Genomic DNA, 18,668 nt, shown 5'->3' on the forward strand with positions numbered 1-18,668 from the left:
GTACGTTTGCATTAATAGCGGCCATTGAAGATCTGATGATGTAAGCTAGATTAAGTGCGACGTCATCAGAATGACGGAAATGGTACGTCACCATCCACTGAACGTCGTATATGACACTGGAGAAGAACTGTTTTTAGGAATATGCTACGGCAAAGATCTGTGTCCTTGTCAACACGAAGATGACAAAGAACTTCGACTCTTTCGAACAACCTACGACCCAAACTTTGCGGGTAAGAAGATGTGGATCAACACCAGCTTCGACTATTTTAGTCGCTTACGCTACAACATCAAGCTACAAAGAGGAAGCAGTCGGAACTATCGATATAGACGTGGAAAAATTCTATAGAGAAGACCATACCTTCTACAAGGTCAAAGTTGACGATTTCAACGCCAAAATTGATTCCAAAAGAGCGTCTGAGAGACTTCAAATCGTAACCCACGACCTACAATAGAACAGACATGGGGAAAGGCTTTCCGAGTTTATCACCCCGGCTAATGCCACCTATGTGAACTCGTAATTCCAGAAGCCCTCCTTTCTACTTAATGGACGTGGTAGTAACCCGGTGTTGTATACTGCAATGAAATTGTAGTCAGTAAAAGGTTTTGACTGACGCTGTTGTGCCAAAGTTCTATGAAAGATCGGACCAAAACTCGGACTTGGAATCCAAAGAGAATAACCACTGCATCGGGAAGGAAAATGGAGTTGGTCATTCACGACTTTACTTTAGTCTCATCGACAGCCATGCCCACTTTCCTTTTCACAATCTGAGGGAAGATGGACATGCCATTCCAGAGGTTCTCCCGAGCGAAGTACGACATGCTGTCATGTCGGTAAGCAATCGTACGGCACCCAGTCTGCAGATGCGTTGAGAACAGACCCTTCTTATTCACATTCACCGGGAAGTTAATAGTCAATAACTTGGTAGCATCATAACCTCTAATGAGGCTATAGAGAATCTTTTATTCATCAATGGAGAATGTGTTTTCTGCTAGGGAATCATTGTCGACGACAATTTGTCATACTTTTGCGTGACATGACTTACTTGACGTAAACGGCGGACGGGTGTCACGACCTATCCGCATCTTCGCCGAGATGCGGATAGGTCGTCCTTGAACATATCCAAGCCTATCCTATTCGATCTTCAGCTAGATCTTGCGCAGAATCTATCCATCCATCGCTATTCCATAATCGGCGAAACTTTACGTCTCGACTGAACTCCCTGTCAATGCCAAGTGTCCTTAGACCTTCCTTTACCAACCATAACGTGACCAAAGAAACGGAGGCGATTTTCTTTGACCACTTCAGAAGGCCGAGCAAGATGTTAATGTTTTCCACTTGTCATAAGCCGGTACACTATATTCACTACCAAGTACCACACCATCGGACAAATGTAGCCTAACAGCTTTCTCTCCATGCAGTCAAGCTTTGCTGAGTATCTGTTTCGTAGATGCAGATGATGGCATCGTTTCCAGCATACGACCAAAATAACTGAGGGCATGAGGAGACTCACATCTGCTTGCATTTATCAGGGCGGAGCCTCATTCCGCAGGCTGCATCTAATTTTGATACAAGGTTGACAACATGCTGTAACTTGTAACTACCGTCCGATATGCCTGCTGAGCGTCTTGTACAAAGCTCAGTTATATTAGGAAAGAATTTACGATAAATGGACTGAAAGAACGCTGGAGGTGGATATCAAGAGATGCTAAACGCGTTCAAGGAATTCTGCCAACGAGATGGGGATGTATTCGCTGCAGGGATGGACCAGCTGAGAGCTCAGTTGGATACGGCTGAACGGTGTTCACGACGCTTGAGAACATCTTGGATGACAATTGCGAAAGAACGAAACGAGTGGAAAAGAAAAAGTGAGAAAGTGGCTGGGGCCGCACTTCCAGTCAAGATTCTAGGTATCTAAGTATCATTGCTGCGTGTAATGTACAAGGTTTGAAGCGTATCATCCCGGATCGGCTAATGGAACATCGCGAAGGAACCACCTGTGACGGAGAAGCCGGTTTCGCCCTGGTCGATCTACGCTTGACTAGGTGTTCATCGTGAGGAGAGTGGTCAGAGTGTGGCAGCGGTCTCAGAGGCATCTAGAGTTAGCTTTTCCGGACTGCGAAGCCCCTCTACACCCTTCTGATCGAGGTCGTTCCCTCAACGTGTCCTTGGGCCTATAGAATTCCAGGAGAATTCGTATGTTTAATTAAGGATATGAACAGAAGAAGAATTGCTGCGATTCGCACATCAGCCGGATGTACTACATCATTCGAAGTGGCAGCTGGAGTGGGACAAGAGGCTGTAGAAGAACCTTTTTCGTTTAGTTTGCCATCCATAACATCATGCGAAGAACAGTACAACAGTGTCCCGTTGATGTCGTTTCAGCATCATTAGCACGTTTTTAGGTCGACTTTGGTTAACCGCTGTTGTTGCTGTTGACATATCATCATGTTGTTAACCTTGTATCCAATAATCTTAATAATTGCAAGCAAATGTGAGTCTTCCCGAGGCCCTCAAGGCCCTTTCTGTTCAACTTTGCTGTAGATGACATTATGCAAAGAACACTTGAGGGGTGTCCCGCTGATGTCGTTTTAGCACCGTCTTCTACGTCTACGGATCTCGAGTACGTCGATGGTGCAGTAACATTATCATCATGTCTATGGTGTGGTTAATTAAGTGCATACGAAATGCAAAGAAAAAAGTAGGTTCAAAACAAACATCGAAAGAAGAAATAGTTTCAATGAAAACATTCTATCCGCGCCCGCCCAATGCACAGTCCACTTTTTTTATTTGTACCATGCACTAAGCACTAGTAGGTAAAAGAACAACTCATCAGCATGAGTAAATACCACATAATGTAGAGGTTCTATGCGAATCTCGTGAAAACTGCACCCATAACTACAAAGGAGGAAGCGCTGCTGAATAAAATCAATTCCAATTTTTGAACTGAAATCGGAGACGCTAGCAAGAATACTGAACTTATGAAGATACGTTCGACACCAATGAAACTATTATGTTTTAATGTTCCGAAGCGAGACTAAAGATTTTCCACAAAACAAGGTGCTCGTTTAGGACTCTTGTGCCCAGTCCAAATGCTTTAAAAGTAGGCTGTGCAAAATAGTTTCGAGTTCAGAAGATCATTTCCATATCCAGGATACTCGAGTTGAGGTAAAACATGTGGTAATGTAACATGCGGTTGCTTCCCACCATTTCTAGCATACATCTTTTTTGAGAATTGCTCATGTCTCGAAGACATCTCAGACTGTCATTGAAGTAGTAAGTTGCATGAAACTGAAACCAATGGTCATGTCAATGTTGATTTCATACGTTATAATAAACGAAAATTAAAATATTTCAGTTTGCAAGCTTATATCGCGCAACCTTTGGGGCCGCGTATACAAACTGCAAGGTATTCCACGTTTCAATTTTTCCAAAATGTTGCAGCGATCCTTTTTGACGCTTCTTGCGCTTCCGCCTTGGACAACTGCTGATTACATAACCTATCGGCGTTGCAGCGTGCCTGGTGTAGAATACTTCAGATTTCCTCACAGAAAGTCAATAGTTCTTGTCGGTATTTCATAAAGATCGTAAAGATCACCCAGTTTTGTCAATGGGCGAGTGTCAAATACCACTCCAATTATTTATATTACTGCTCACATTTCCGACCACTTCAAGATTTAATATACTACTGCAGTCATTTGTTCAAATGACAATTTTTGTGCCCAGTGTTTTTTTCTCTGAAAGCATCTTTTCATGGGGCCGACCATCGCTTCCCATTTTTCCTCGTGTCATTGGTGAAGGAGGTGGTTTGGTTAGCCATTTTAGACCCTCTTGAGGCACTGCAGCTCATCACAGAACTGCTGTTTTCACTATTTTCCAAGAATAAGTTTTCAGCCACTTTTGTTTCTATGTGGTTTACTTTCTTCTAGTTCGTTCTGCAGTTGGTTCGAATGAGTATCGGAATACCTCTTCGAGATATAAAACGGACCAGGTGACAGATTTTCGAACACTTCAAGATGCAAGCCCTTGTGTTGTAAGATGAAGTGGATGTTTCGGAATAGATTTTAAGTCGATTTAAGTCTTCTATCTCAAAATGCTATCCTTCTGATTAGATTGTTCCCAAATATCGGAACTTTGCGCGAAGATCTGATTCACTCATGCGCTATTTCACATCGTGAACCATATTCAGGGCACGCTATTGAGGACACTGCTTGTTAAATGAAGAATGCTTTTGTTTGCCATTCTCAGTGCCATTAGGATAGCCAATAATAACTTTATAATTTAGCCAACGATGGTGAATAATCTACTGGATCGTTCTTGGCGTTAGTTTGCTCTTCGCACTGATCAGTGAAGTGACTTTATTAGTGTTGTGTTATTATTATGTTAGGTTTCACAACACGCATTGTCGGCTCCCTATTACGGAATTACACTTCCTACAGGGCTCTTCTTGAAAGTATTGTTCCCATCCTATTCCAGAATCATGAATTTCCTCAGCTTGATGAGCAGTGGGCCTACGAGGTCTACTGGATCATAACTCAAATTTATTTGGCTTACTATGTTACATTTGATTAACTGTTCCAATAGTGAAACTACTACTTTCATCACAAATTTGTCTGAAGTGCTGTCATATTTGACACCATTATGCTTTACGCTGTCTGCTGGCACTCTATCATCTTCTGGAAGAAGCTCTGTTTACTTCTGTTGGATTTGGAATATATTCGCCTAAATTCATGCTGATTTTACGGAAGATTTTTCTTGAGGCAGCATATTTTTCTAATGTTTTATCTTCGGTGTAGGCCATAGAAGGATTTTGCCCACAAGTCAAAATAGCCATGTTCAAAATACTTGGTGCCGACGTGTTTACGAAAGACAAACGATTGAATCCGTATTCTGCTATGCTGTCTCGATTTGGAAGTCTAGCCAAGTCTTTCAGCCATAAGAAGCGATGCATATCTTTATGAACATCCATTAGCCTGTTTTGTACAACACCACATAGGAGAATTATTTTGCTGGTTCTACTTGCAGATAGAAAGTCAGGTCTTTTATTTACAAAGACTTTTTCCCAGTAGATCACAACATTCAATAGTTGTCCGACTCTCTTAGTAGAGGCCAAAACACCTTCCTCAAGGAATTTTGCCTTCTGTGGTTTCCAAACTAAGAATATGAAATGTGGTACTTGCCAGGTGAACTTCCATTTTGTCCGTGAACTAATGCACTACCCCATTTTAAACACAATCCTTTTTTGTACTACTCACAGTTGTTAAACAGTTACCTCTACAACAGAATCAGTCGATGGTATGCTATTCTGTAATTCTCCGCTATATCGACCACTTTATATTTCAAAGGAAAAGGCACGGTTACAACATCGCATTCGAATGATGTAGATTTCCAATAGGTTTTGAGGTGTTCGAGCGTATTTTCCTTCCTAAAGCATTCTTCTGATGATTCTACTAAACAGTCGAGTTCGAATAACTTCTGTGATATCCCCGACTCATTCTATACTTGAGCAAGGTTGAGGCTACGTACAGTCATTGTTGCCTTTTGCGGTCATTTTATTGACCCTTACCGTGTATCACGGTGCTTTGTTGGTAGTTTTTGGTATGTCTACCCGTATCTGACATTCTTAAAAAAAAGTTTTTTTTTTCTATATTCTGCTAATGATGGTTGTTTAGGCTCATATGTCAAAGAACTAATACAGTTTTTTGTTTGCATTTTCTGTGTTACTGTTCCGAACATTTCTATCCTCAGCCGTTAGGAATTCCTGGTCTTTTCTATTGTCAATATGAACCTTCAACTGTGTGATTAGGGCTGTGATCAGTCGTGTGAGGATTTGCCTGGTGATCGTTGTATACTCCACCATTGTTCCATTACCGTGCCGAATATGAGAAAAAGTGCTACTTCTTGCTATTGGTACTATAGCATTTCGATTGCGCAATTCACCAGCGTTATACTTTGTAACCCTACCTTTACTTGAAGTGGAAATGCAAAGGTTTATATCGTGCATTGCCCCACATTTAGGACGATTTTTTCTCTGACAGTCATGATTTTAGTGCCTACTGAGAACAATTTCTACCGCTGCATGGCTTCTTTTACCATACCTCGCCTTTATTGTAATTTATCGTCAGTAATCGTTCGGCATGATCTGATCTTTCTCAGATATCACAGATTTCTCCCACTTTTTTGGGTTTTGTTACATTTGTTTTCGATTAGGATGATTTTCAAATTTGACCGGGCTTTTGGGAATGAGTCTATAAACTTTTCTGGATTAATTCCCTTTTCAAGACGATCCATCACTTTGATCACCTTGACTCCCGTTGATCTTCGAAATGGTCGAGCGGGCGCCAGTAATTCTTCCATTTGTCCCGATCGCGTGCCAGAGTAGCCCAGTGGTTCCTCCTTTCGCGTGGGACACGAAGATCATCATATTTTTCTTTGAAGGACTTCGTGAAGAAATCTGACCATCGGGTCGGCGGTCTTCCTGTAGTGTGCTTAATATCGCGGGGAACCCAGTCGCTCACGGCTCTGATCCAACGGTTGTCGTTAAGGCGCATCACGTGTCCGGCCCACCTTATTTTACTTTCCTTGGCAAACGCGGCGGCGTCTTTAATCTTCGATCGCTGACGTAGGAGAGAACTTCGAATCCCGGTCCTCACATGCGCGAAACGGGATACTCCTAACATCACTCTCTCAATTACGCGTTCAATGACGCTCACCGCGTTTTCTTCCTGCTTGCGAAATGCCCAGGTTTCCGAAGCATAGGTCAAAGCAGGAAGTACGGTGGTGTTGAAGAGGTGAGCACGGAGCCGGGTGTTCCTGGTCTTCTTCACTACATCCTCGATGCTCTTGTACGCTCCCCAAGCCGCTCGTCTCCTCCTGCCCAGCTCGAGGGTCAGGTCGTTCATCATGTTCAGTTCCCGACCCAGATAAACGTAGCTGGTGCATCCGGATATGTTCGTTCCGTTGAGCTAGGGGCTGGCCTTGAAAAGACTGTCCGGTTGTTCCAGTAAGTTGGTAGAGAGCTTGCATACTCTAAAAACAAGTAATGATATCTCTGTGAAACAGCAAAAAGGACCTTTACAATGAAAGGAAGAAAGTGCTCGAATCACTTTGCGAAAAAGAAAACTAAAAAACGTCTGCGGCACTCAACAACCCGACATCTGCTCCATCTCAGCATCAAGTAATTCAAGAGAAGAGACGATGTAATGGAATCCAGTCCCAAGCGAAGCAATAACCCCCCAAACGATCCAACTGAGAGACCATCAAAATAAAATCCCCGTACGCCGCATGCCTTGCTTCACTAACCGCGTTGCGTGCCGAGCGCGTCACGGCTTCCCAGTAACGCGCCAAATTTCAGACGCACTGCTGCTGCACAGCAGGCTCACAGGTAGCAGAATGCTATTGATCTCAAAGAGAAATGTAGCCGTTGATTGAGAAAAGGTGGCACTGGTTTGTTGTGTGCTCTTGACTCAGCGCATAAGCGCATGGTTTGCACAAAGAATCACCTTTAATTATGATGCGTGTACGGATATCCACTGATCTCCCTCACTAGAGGGACCACAGCCGGTTAGTCGCGAGGGTAGCGTCTCCCCGGGTGGAGGATAGGGGGTTAATCGCGGAGCAAAAGCGATATTGTGCTTGCCCAGAGACGCGGGTTGATTCAGAGGATGGATTTCCTATTTCTGCTGAGCCAGGACTGACTCATGACATCCTTGTATCCCGCACGTCGGTCCGGCCAAAAGCCTGCAATCAAGTGACTAGAACGTGCAAGGGAGGCGGTTTGGAGTCGTCTCCAACAAATAAGCTCCACCTGTCCACTACGGAAAACGCAACGTTCTCCCAAAAACTCATGGGACTAGAGGCTTGCAACCTGTCCATGGGTTTTAAAATTTCTCGCATGTGACAGTAATAGAAAAGAGTCTCCTGACTCCGGAGGAAAGCCTGGTACGGTAGCGCCAGGAAAGACGGGATTGCAGGAGTCATATAAGCTACCGAAACGGAAAAGGAGTGGGATGACGATCTGTACTTATAACGCACGTACGCTCGCATCGGAAGCGGCCATCGAAGATCTGATGAAGCGAGCCAAGATGATTGAGTTCTATCGAGAAGATCATGCCTTCAACAAGGTCATAATTCAACGCCAAAATTGGCCCAAGAAGAACGTCTGAGGAACGTCACCTCGAGTACCACGGCACATAATGGAACAAGCAGGGGAGAGGCGTTCCGAGTTTTTAATGACAACAAAGGCCACCTATAAAAACTCACAATTCCATAAGCACTCCTCTCTGCGCTAGATGTAGGAGTCAATCGGTGGAGGATACTGAAATTAAGCACATCGTCCGCAATGAATCAGACCACATCATCATCAGTAAAAGGTTCTGCCTGACGGACGTCGCTATTTTGCTAACGTTCTATACGGGATCGGACCATCGCCTCCTCCGGGGAAGATTTTCATTTACTCAGAGAGAAGAGAAAGCCGCGAAGTTCAGAGAGCGAACTCCCAGGACTATCACTAACTAGGATCTTTTCGCCACGTTAGCCGGCTTTTGGAAAAATTCAACCAATGGACAACGTCGACGAGGAATATGACCGGCTCGTTGAACACCTTCACGACTGCACGAAGAAAGCTGAGAGTTTTAAAACCACCACGAGACGCCTATCTCTTCAAATTCCTGAGCTGATACGCCAGCGTGGAGCTGCACGAGCTCCAGGCAACCTAGAACTCACGTTCGAGCTCGCAAGGCATTGCACAGAGGCGATAAAGGAAGACCTTAAAGAGAGGGGAACGGTCAAGAGGTACCCGTATGATGTGTCGCCACGTATCCAGGAGGCTAATAAAAAAAGTAGTCACTGGCGTGTCAATCCACTTTGGGTGCGCCAGCGCGTTTTACTGGAATTCGTTTTTCGTTAATGTTTTCGAAAACGATCACTGCAATATTTTGGGAACGGTGGAACAAAGAATATCTCGCATATTTGAGAGATATCCAGAGAGTGCCACTAAAACAACCACGGCATGTGACAAATACACCGCAAATTTGAGAAATTGTACTCGTTGAGCAATAATTTCGAGTGGTGATTAGATGTACGCCAAAGCACTTTAAACAACATCAAATGCAAATGGTCTTGTAAGGCCATCGAAACTCGGTCCACCAAAACAAAAGAGTTGTCCAAAAGCTACTAAACAAGCTATGTCCGTTGGAGATAGGTATTTTTGTGGAAGACCGCTTTCCAGAACTTGTAAAAGAATGCCTATTGTATTAGAAGTAGAGGTTAGAATCGAGTGAGGGCCTTTGCTACCACCGTTCATTGCTGCAGTTCGCGATTGTCCCACCTCGATTCCAACTGCTATCTCGACCACGCCGCCTCTGTGGAGACCGCTTACGCGACTGCACCGTGCTTCACTTCGTTTTGACCCGACTATGAGTCACTGATTTGAAACGTTTCCACAGCTTAGTTTTGACAAATGTGCAGCTTAAAAACACGCGGCCAGTCTTTGTTAATTAGCCATTGGCATTTCCCGCGGATGCACAGCCACTTACGCAAATGCACCGTGCATCATTTCGTTTTGACCCTACTATTCATGCACACATAGCATACAATACATACATTGCATGCATACGTCTCTGTCACAGAGCGTCGGAAGAACTGCCAAGTCGAACAGATGGGTGCAGAGCTCTTGGTCCATAGTTTCGCTGACGGGTGCGATTGCTGTACACGATGTTCTCATCCTCCTATTCAGTTCTTCCTTCAATATTCATAGAACGTCCAAGGTACATGTATGACGAATTTTCCACGACTTGGGAGCCTTCAAGTTGCACTCCTCTGTCCTAGCAGGAGATGTTCATGAGTTGTGTCTTCTTTCTGTTTATTTGCAATCTTAATCTCTTTCCTGCTTCATTTAATTCCTTGAGCATCGTCTCTGCTCCATTTTCGAAACGTACAGCACATGCATGCACATGCGCTAGAGCAACGCGGCATTTGGCCGCTCGCAGACCGTCTGCGAGCGGTTTGCTTAGTAGCTTGCCAAATTTCTCCGAGTGACGTAACCGAGACCGATATTGGCCGTAATTTTTGTTTGTTTTCTTCTTTTTCTCTCGTCTTTCCTGTTCTTGTTATTGTCCTTCTGATTTTTATGCCTCCTATGTTTCTTTTTTTTCGCATTTTTGTTATATTTGCTGTACCTGCTTTTGCTATAGATCAATATTGTATCTGCATTGTTCTTAAGTTACTGTATTGTTTTTGTTCACTTATTTTCACGTTAGTGTTCTTTTCTTTTTTTTTTTGTAAGGAAGAAGGAAGAGGGGGGGGATAGGCGGAGAAACAAAAAAAAGAACATTAACATTTACATCGAACAAAATTTCAAAAGCAAAACATGAACAAAAGCAATACAATAACCCAAGAATAATACAGATAAAATATGGACGTCTGTAACAAAAGCAAGTATAGCAAACATAATAAATTTACGAGAATACAAACATAAAAGACGAAGAATCCAGAAAGGAAAGCAAAAAGAATGAAAACAAGCAAGAAACTGCATTCAGTCATTCATTAGCATATCCGTACCTTGATCACCTTGATCACCTTGACCCCCGTAAATCTTCGAACTGGTCGAGCGGGCGCCAGTAGTTCTTCTATCTGTCCCGATCGCGTGACAGAGTCGCCCAGTGGCTCCTCCTTTCGCGTGGGACACGAAGAGCATCGTAATTTCCTCTGAAGGACTTCGTGAAGAAATCTCACCATCGGGTCGGCGGTCTTCATGTAGTGCGCTTAATATCGCGGGGAACCCAGTCGCTCACGGCTCTGGTCCAACGGTTGTCGTTAAAGCGCATCACGCGTCCGGCCCACACTATCTTACTTCCCTTGGCAAACGTGACGGCGTCTTAATCTTCGATCGCTGACGGAGACAACTTCGAATCCCGTCCCTCACTTGCGTGAAGTGGGATACCCCTAGCATCACTCTCTCAATTGCGCGTTTAATTACGCTCACTGCGTTTTCTTCCTGCTTGCGAAATGCCCAGGTTTCCGAAGCATAGTTCAAAGCAGGAAGTACGGTGGTGTTGAAGAGGTGAGCACGGAGCGAGGTGTTCTTGGTCTTCTTCACTATATCTTCGATGCTTTTCTAGACTCTCCAAGCCGCTCTTCTCCTCCTGTCCAGCTCAGGGGTCAGGTCGTCCATCATGTTCAATTCCCGACCCAGATAAATGTAGCTGCTGCAATTGGATATGTTTGTTCCGTTGAGCGTGAATGGGGCATCCGAAACCCATCTGTTACGCATGAAAATCGTCTTTTGCAGATTCAGCTGAAGACCGATGCATCCACATGTTTCGTCAAATTCGGTCAGCATTCGTTCCGCTTGACTGATACTAAGTGTTATTAGCACGATGTCATCAGCAGAGCGCAAATGATGTAGCTGCCGACCATCAACCTTCACCCCCATGTCGTCCCATTCCAACCTTCGCATTGCGTTCTCGAGGGTGGCTGTGAATATTTTGGCTGAGATTGTATCACACTGTCGGATCCCCTCTTCACGTCAATGATGATATTCTTGTAGAATGGCGAAATTCCGGCTGTGAAGTTGCTTTATAACTTTCGAAGTACCTTTATGTACTGAGTAGGGACGCCTTGGTTGTCCAAGGCTCCCACGACCGCTTCCGTCTCAACTGAGTCGAAGGCCTTTTTCAAGTCGATGAAGGTGAGACAGAGCGGCATCTTGTACTCTCGTGATACCTCGATGAGTTTCGAAACAGTGTGAATGTGGTCAATCGTGCTGAATCCTTTTCGAAACCCTGCTTGCTCGCATGGCTGTCTATCATCCAAGACTTTTTCAACCCTATTAAGGATCATTCTTGTAAAGAGCTTGTAGATGACGGACAGTAGGCAGAATTGACGATAGTTGCCGATGTCATGTGGATCTCCCTTTTTATACAGCAACACGGTCTTGCTGGTCTTCCACTGTTTAGGAACCATGCATTCCGACAGGTAACGTGTAAAGAGCCTCGCCAAGGTGTTGATGAGTACTGGCGGAAGACTCTTCAGGTGTTCTTGTCTTCTTCTGTCGGGACCGGATGCCGTACGATTTCTCACCGACGTGATAGCGTGTCGTATTTCAGACGGGAGAACCTCTGGAATGACTTGTCCGTCTTCCCTCAGATGGTGAGGAGGTAGGTGGACATGGCTGTCGAAGAGATCAGAGTAGAAATTGTAGATGATTTTCTCCATTCCCCTTCTCGATGCAATGGCTGTTCCCTTTGGGTTCCGGAGAGCAGTCATCCTCGTCCCGCGACTGGCGAAGTCTCGACGGGCATAGCGGACACTTTTCTCCACCTTTGCAGCTTCAGCCAGCACTTCTACTCTTCTCTCTTTAAGGTCTTCCTTTATTGCCTCTCTGCAAAGCCTTGCGAGCTCGAAAGTGAGTTCTTGGTTTCCTGCGGCTCGTGCTGCTCCACGCTGGCGTATCAGCTCAAGATTTTCAAGAGACAGGCGTCTCTTGGTGGTTTTAAAACTCTCAGCCTTCTTCGCGCAGTCGTGAAGGTGTTCAACAAGCCGGTCATATTCCTCGTTGTCCATTGCGGAATATTCCCAAAAGCCGGCTAGCGTAGCGAAGGGATCCCAGCTGATGGTAGTTCTGGGATTTCTCTCTCTGAACTTGGCGGCTTTCTCTGCCCTCCTTGTGAAGGAAAATCTTCCTCGGAGGAGGCGATAGTGCGATCCCGTATAGAACATTGGTACAACAGCGACGTCCGTCAGGCAGAACCTTTTATTGACGATGATGTGGTCTATTTCATTACGGTACAATCCACCGGGTGACTCCCACGTCCAGCGTAGAGAGAAAGGCTTCTAGAATCGCGAGTTCCCATAGATGGTCTTAGTCGTCATGATGAACTCGGAGAGGCCCTCCCCCTGGTCGTTCCATTGTAGGCCGTGGGTTCGGATGTGTAGTTCCTCCGTCGTTCTTCTTTGGCGTTGAAATCGCCAATCTTGACCTTGTAGAAGGCATGATCTTCTCGGTAGAATTTCTCCAGTTCCATATAGAAAGCTTCGACTTCTTCTTCTTTGTAGCTTGATGTTGGAGCGTAAGCGACGAAGATAGTCAAAGCTGGTGTTGGGCCACATCTTCTCATCTGCAGACGTCCAATTCGGGTCGTAAGTTGTTCGAACGAGTCGATGTTCTTTGCCATACTCGTGTTGACGAGGACGCCAGCTCCACCAACACCTCTACTGTCGCATGTTCCTTAGAACAGTTCTTCTCCAGTTTCATATACGGCGTTGAGAGGGTGACGTCGTCTCGTCTTGGTCAGTCCGTCGATGACGTCGTACTTAATCTTCTTGGCTTGCATCAGATCTTCGATGGCCGCTTCCAATGCAAGCGTACGTGCAAGTACAGATCGCCATCCTCGTCCTTTTCCGTTTTGGTAGCCTACATGACTCCTGCAACCCCGTCCTACCTGGCGCTACCGTACCGGGCTTTCCTCCGGAATCAGGAGACTCTTTTCTATTACTGTGTTTTGCGTAAAAATTTTAAAACCCATGGGCAGGTTGCAAGCCTCTAGTCCCATGAGTTTCTGGGAAAATTTTCGTTCTCCCGGAGTGGACATGTGGAGCTTATTTGTTGGAGGCGACTCCAAACCGCCTCTCTTGCACCTCCCAGTCACTTGATTGCAGGCTTTTGGCCGGATCGACGTGCGGGATACAAGGATGTCATGAGTCAGTTCTGGCTCAGCAGAAACAAGGAGTCCATCCCCTGAATCCACCTGCGTCTCTGGGCAAGCACAACGTCGCTTCTGGTCCACGATTAGCCCCCTATCCGCCACCCGGGGACGCGCCACGTAGCCTCGCGACTAACCGGCTGTGATCCCTCTAGTGAGGGAGATCCGTGGATGGCTTTACTACAGATCGAAATATGAGATCTTTCTGAAGCTTTGATTTCCTTTTCTCCAGAATACTTCAGACAACACTAGTAGCCTGCTGCATAATATGATGGATTCAGTCCTCCCCATTCTTGGTTCGGTCTCTCCGTAGAACCGTCAAGTGATCTTCTTAACTTCACAAAGCGGAACCATCACAATAAAAAGTAAATTAGTACACAGTATCACACTATGCTGCTGGATATCCAAAAGCGAGAAATGAAATGGAGTTGAAGATTTGGATTTATTGGATAGGGTACAAGATGGAGACAACGTTGTATGGTGATGAAGAAGACTAGGAGAATAAAATTAAGTGACTGTCTCGTTTTCTGATGTCTAATTGAAACCAGAAGTGTGCTTCAGTCATTTTTGTACTTCATATAGTAGAACTGAAATATGTTCGCAAACTTTACCTACGTGTTACAGGAGTGGTGAGTGTACCACTACTTGTGGCAGATATGTGGAGTTTGAGCTTAATTGGTGCGACTTGTCTACCATGATATGAACACTGATTTGATACATCGGCCGAGCCCCACAGTCCTTGTGAGTCATTAGTACGACACGCGTTTCAAAACCTCAACGACCATGAATTGCAGCAAAACGCGTTTTCGCATCCCAAGTCAATTGATACGCCAGAGAACTTCTCCTTTCTTATCTTTTTTATGTGTGTTTTTTATGTTTCTACAAATAAAGTTCAATTCCACTATATTAAATCCAAAAATAGCTGAGCGTCTCCGGAATCATATAGAATTCAGAAGAAGAGATAAGTCTCCTCTGCTTGCTTTATTCCCTTTAGACACTCAGAAGCATACATGTGATGATGTCTGCCATACTCCTTTCTCATCTCGATGATTCCGCTCCACGAGATGGAAAGGATCACTTAAAAAGGACTCTTAAGGATCACTTGAAATCGTTTCTCCTTCAAGGTTTCGCGTGACGCGTGTGTATGCCTATTCCGATGTCAGGTCATAACACACAAAAAAAACATGTAGAAAGAAATGCAAAGAAGCGACATGTAGAGGACCAGAAAGTGCGCGCATCAGCCCAGCATACTACTCATTAGGCAACCAATGCTGCTAGAAGGATTTTTCTTCGCGCTCTTCATTTACTAGCCTATGTCGTTTGGGTCACATTTAGGGTCTTTTTTTCCTCGTTCGGATTACTACTCCGACGCTCTGTACGTCCTCTGCACCCAAACCTTGACACTTTCATAGTCTCATCTGTGGTTTTTACGCAAATTTTGCAACTGAACTCCACCGATTTTTGCAGTGTTCTATTAATTACTTCTATGATGCTTTCTTAAACAAATCAACTTTTCTACAGCTTTTTTAAGTGCTTCTAACACAGGCTCCTTGTCTTGACTATTACAAGACACCTTAGCAATATTATGCACTTTATTTCTGTTTTTTTTCTGAATCCATTAGTTTACCCATCTCTCCCTGAATCACTGCAAACAGCCGCTTCCAGAATGCTGTTTTGTACGACGCCATCTATTGCAACGCTCCACCCCTTGCGCCGCCTCCGTCCTGCGATTTGTCAAACATCAATCCGGACTGCCCCTGTAGGCAGTAAGAGACGCTACGCGTACAAGGGTGGCGCGCTGCAATAGAAGGCATCGTACAAAACAGCATTCAGGAGGCGGCTGTTTGCAGTGATGCAGGGAGAGATGAGTGGAACCACCCCGGTCTCCATAATCTACGACCCCGTATACGAATACTCCACCTGAAATCCGTACCACCACAGATTCGTGGTATGCTGCCTTTAAGGGGCCGTTCGCACGTGTGTTTCCTCTTTTTGAAGAAAGGATGTTGGCAGCATCAGGGAGACATGATGGGAAATAGATATGCGAAGCAACCACAGGAACCCATTCTACCGCGTTGAGGCTCCCGCGCACCAATCGGCGCAGTGGAACCCGTCTCTCCCCGCTCTATAGCTTCCTGGTACCGGCGCACCATTCCGACCCCGTGGGACTCGTCCCACCCCCTTTACACCTACCTAGCTCCGGGTCACGAATTCGACGCCGCTGGGCCCGTCTCACCTAATTTTACCGCGTTGGGGCTCCAGCGCACCAAACCGACACCATTGTATCCGTCTCCCTCTTTTGGGATTTCTTGACTGAGACGCACACACGTGACAGAATACGCCCGTTATTATACAGCATGGTAGTTTGCAAATTTGATAGCATATATTCACATAAACGTTTATTTATCCTCACTAACATATGAGAGAAGCTAATTTGCCTTATCAAGGTCAAAATCACAAGTCTATCAGTTGCATTGTTATGGTTCGAGACATCACCAGTGCAGAGTTTTGCATCATCATGGGGTATTTTCGTGGCACACGGGCACACGGACACACGGACACACACACACATACACACAAACACACGCGCGTGCACAAACACACACAGACAGACATGCAGACATACACACAGACACAGACACACAGACACACACAGACACACAAACACACACGGACTAAGCGCGTTATTTATATAGCATGATAATAACCATACTATTTTATTAAGAGTGGTTCGCAATCATCCCCAAGCAATCCTCATCTTTTCATGTACTCTGAAAAGAAAAGAGATCCGAACTAGATCCATACCCATATTTCTATGCATGGTGTTCGTACCACATCGAAGATCAAAATACTTCTTGTCCACTCCGGACAAAAAACATTCGAGTTATTTTCTTGAGTAGTGAACGCCTCTATGATATTCTCCTTCCAGTGGTAGTAGGATAAGAGAATGTCCTAGGATTATTTCATGGATTTGCTTACTTCTGATAGAATTGACAGTTTTTTAGTTCACTTCTATTAGGTTGGCTACTTATTTTTTCACACAACACACATATGCTTTACAATTTCATAGTCCATTAACCACACATCCATGATCATCCGTTGACGTATTCACTACGAGTGGGTGTCATCGCGCCTCATTTTTCAAGGGGGTTTACAATTCCTTTGGACCAGAAGCTTAGGGGCTGAGACTCAAAGAACAACTCAACAGCGGCCTTGAGGTTAGGGGAATAATTAAACAGTTGTTGCTTCTGGGAATGTTTAAAGGTCGAGAACAAGTGGTATTCTGAAGGGGCAAAGTTTGGAGAGTAGCATGGATGGGATACCGTTTCCAGCCCACGGTCTCAGGTTGACGGCAAATACCCGAAGCGACAAGCGCCCGCGCGTTGTTACGGAGGAGGTGAATGACGACACGACTCGGTCCCTTTCCTCTTTTTACGGCGACCAACTCGCGACGATTCCAACCTCGCATGGACTTTAGCGACGATCGTCTGGATCTCGAGCAGCAGCTCCCACCATAGCATTCTCCGCAAGTCAAAACCAGTATAAGAGAAGCCTTCGTTAGTGTTCATTCTGTCGTGGCTGCCGCGGCGGTTGAACACTTCGGGAAATCCAGTAGACACGCAGACCATCACAGTTCTAGGATTATCGGAGCTTGATGGAAGTGGCACATTGACTTTGTTGGAATCAAATACACAACTTTGCCCTTATTCATCATTTACTCCAGTTCTTGAGCGGCTGTCAGCGATTTATGATAAACGTTACAGTCCTGCAACATGGTACTTATGTAAAACCCTCACAATTCTTCCTAAAATGAGAAACCGGATCCTCAAAGTATATGAGATTATCGTAGATATAACTAGGCCAAAGCGAAAAAACAGCTTTACAAAACTAGATTTCAGATCCTAAACATCTGTAACCAGATCTTTTCCAATCTATCCCGTTTGTCTATAAAATAAATATAAATACTACACAAGATATAACTCATTCTTCGTTGCACGTGGAAAGGACCCAATCACTTGGAGATGGCTCCCCAACTCCCATCCACCATAGCTTATGCAACCGACAGCTTTGCAGGTTAATTTAGTACTCCGCTGCAAACCACAATAATCGAAGCCGAAAATCAAACTGCAGAACATACGATAAAACACAAATCAGGTTACAATTTCCAGAACAAGGTTTTCTCTGAAGAAGTTTCCAGTGGAAATCTTACTCTATTATGCGACGACATTGTTCCAAAATCCACTTATCAGCGGGAAGGTCTTTTCAGAGTTGCACAAATTTCGCGTCCAGAAGTCGCCATCACTAATCTCTTAGGACGTCATGTGAATGGGCACCAGCCCAAAGAAAGTCTGCTGATATAAAATCAGGTCCGAGAGCTGTCCAAGGTTTCATGCTCTTCATAACGACTCGTACTTCCGAAAAGAGCGCTGGAACTTCACTAGTGGGAATGATCGGGGTTGACAAAGGAGTTGACGAACAGAAAAGGTTTCAGTGGAACATCTTTGTGATTTCCATCTCACAACAAGAAGAGGTGCGGATCCCGTCTTCTGCGGATCGCTCAGCAAGGCTGCTAGCCGAATATTATAATCGCAGAGGTCCATGCGGCACTTCGTTAGAATCGTTCTTCTTTGCGTTGCTTCCAGAACCTTTTACTGCCCGTATTTCGAAAAAATCCTTCTGCAACACTTTTCTGCAGCTAGTGTTTGCTATTCTTGTCTATTTCTTGTCTATTCTTTTCTCTGCAACAGCCTACATCAGCATACCACAATACATCCGCCAAATTCATCCCACGTTCGAAAAGTATTACGAACACCGTTTCCCATACATACTGTTTTATCCACCTTCCACACTTGTCAGCTCGGAAACGACCTATCTCATTACTTTGAGGAAAGGTGATGGTCCTATATGGGGCAACCCGGTTCACTAGATCCTCTCAGAAGCACGCCGGCTCGGCAAATTGAAGATTA

At 44.9% G+C, this 18,668-nt stretch overlaps 10 protein-coding genes across 13 annotated transcripts; 5 read left to right on the forward strand and 5 right to left on the reverse strand.

The window, feature by feature from the left end:
- Positions 1-70: 70 nt before the first annotated feature.
- RB195_022689 (uncharacterized protein) lies at positions 71-452 on the forward strand (the record flags this gene model as incomplete). Of its 2 annotated transcripts, XM_064209884.1 has the most annotated exons (2): positions 71-82; positions 138-452. In XM_064209884.1, the coding sequence occupies 2 exons, from the start codon at positions 71-73 to the stop codon at positions 450-452; spliced, it is 327 nt and encodes a 108-aa protein (XP_064065764.1). The 2 variants fall into 2 exon arrangements, with proteins under 2 accessions (XP_064065764.1, XP_064065765.1); XM_064209883.1 differs by lacking the exon at positions 71-82 and having other exon boundaries at positions 180-452.
- Positions 453-1,703: 1,251 nt separating this feature from the next.
- RB195_022690 (uncharacterized protein) lies at positions 1,704-2,392 on the forward strand (the record flags this gene model as incomplete). Of its 2 annotated transcripts, XM_064209886.1 has the most annotated exons (3): positions 1,704-1,798; positions 1,909-2,023; positions 2,210-2,392. In XM_064209886.1, the coding sequence occupies 3 exons, from the start codon at positions 1,704-1,706 to the stop codon at positions 2,390-2,392; spliced, it is 393 nt and encodes a 130-aa protein (XP_064065766.1). The 2 variants fall into 2 exon arrangements, with proteins under 2 accessions (XP_064065766.1, XP_064065767.1); XM_064209885.1 differs by lacking the exon at positions 2,210-2,392 and having other exon boundaries at positions 1,909-2,056.
- A 3,905-nt stretch (positions 2,393-6,297) lies between these two features.
- RB195_022691 (uncharacterized protein) lies at positions 6,298-6,903 on the reverse strand (the record flags this gene model as incomplete). The annotated part of the gene is made up of 1 exon (XM_064209887.1): positions 6,298-6,903. One exon carries the CDS (start codon positions 6,901-6,903, stop codon positions 6,298-6,300), a length of 606 nt encoding a protein of 201 aa, XP_064065768.1.
- A 1,655-nt stretch (positions 6,904-8,558) lies between these two features.
- Positions 8,559-8,906, forward strand: RB195_022692 (uncharacterized protein; the record flags this gene model as incomplete). The annotated part of the gene is made up of 1 exon (XM_064209888.1): positions 8,559-8,906. One exon carries the CDS (start codon positions 8,559-8,561, stop codon positions 8,904-8,906), a length of 348 nt encoding a protein of 115 aa, XP_064065769.1.
- A 2,208-nt stretch (positions 8,907-11,114) lies between these two features.
- Positions 11,115-11,456, reverse strand: RB195_022693 (uncharacterized protein; the record flags this gene model as incomplete). Its single annotated transcript, XM_064209889.1, has 1 exon — positions 11,115-11,456. One exon carries the CDS (start codon positions 11,454-11,456, stop codon positions 11,115-11,117), a length of 342 nt encoding a protein of 113 aa, XP_064065770.1.
- A 119-nt stretch (positions 11,457-11,575) lies between these two features.
- On the reverse strand, positions 11,576-12,718 carry RB195_022694 (uncharacterized protein; the record flags this gene model as incomplete). 2 transcript variants are annotated; one of them, XM_064209891.1, is made up of 1 exon in its annotated part: positions 11,576-12,718. In XM_064209891.1, one exon carries the CDS (start codon positions 12,716-12,718, stop codon positions 11,576-11,578), a length of 1,143 nt encoding a protein of 380 aa, XP_064065771.1. The 2 variants fall into 2 exon arrangements, with proteins under 2 accessions (XP_064065771.1, XP_064065772.1); XM_064209890.1 differs by having other exon boundaries at positions 11,576-12,562.
- A 149-nt stretch (positions 12,719-12,867) lies between these two features.
- On the reverse strand, positions 12,868-13,173 carry RB195_022695 (uncharacterized protein; the record flags this gene model as incomplete). The annotated part of the gene is made up of 1 exon (XM_064209892.1): positions 12,868-13,173. One exon carries the CDS (start codon positions 13,171-13,173, stop codon positions 12,868-12,870), a length of 306 nt encoding a protein of 101 aa, XP_064065773.1.
- A 54-nt stretch (positions 13,174-13,227) lies between these two features.
- On the reverse strand, positions 13,228-13,590 carry RB195_022696 (uncharacterized protein; the record flags this gene model as incomplete). Its single annotated transcript, XM_064209893.1, has 2 exons — positions 13,228-13,412; positions 13,521-13,590. The coding sequence occupies 2 exons, from the start codon at positions 13,588-13,590 to the stop codon at positions 13,228-13,230; spliced, it is 255 nt and encodes an 84-aa protein (XP_064065774.1).
- Positions 13,591-14,400: 810 nt separating this feature from the next.
- RB195_022697 (uncharacterized protein) lies at positions 14,401-18,628 on the forward strand (the record flags this gene model as incomplete). Its single annotated transcript, XM_064209894.1, has 3 exons — positions 14,401-14,442; positions 14,496-14,563; positions 18,016-18,628. 3 exons carry the CDS (start codon positions 14,401-14,403, stop codon positions 18,626-18,628), a joined length of 723 nt encoding a protein of 240 aa, XP_064065775.1.
- Positions 18,092-18,628, forward strand: RB195_022698 (uncharacterized protein; the record flags this gene model as incomplete). The annotated part of the gene is made up of 1 exon (XM_064209895.1): positions 18,092-18,628. One exon carries the CDS (start codon positions 18,092-18,094, stop codon positions 18,626-18,628), a length of 537 nt encoding a protein of 178 aa, XP_064065776.1.
- Positions 18,629-18,668: the final 40 nt, after the last annotated feature.

This window comes from Necator americanus, chromosome X (genome assembly GCF_031761385.1).
Source record: "Necator americanus strain Aroian chromosome X, whole genome shotgun sequence".
NCBI classification, from domain to species: Eukaryota; Metazoa; Nematoda; class Chromadorea; order Rhabditida; family Ancylostomatidae; genus Necator; species Necator americanus.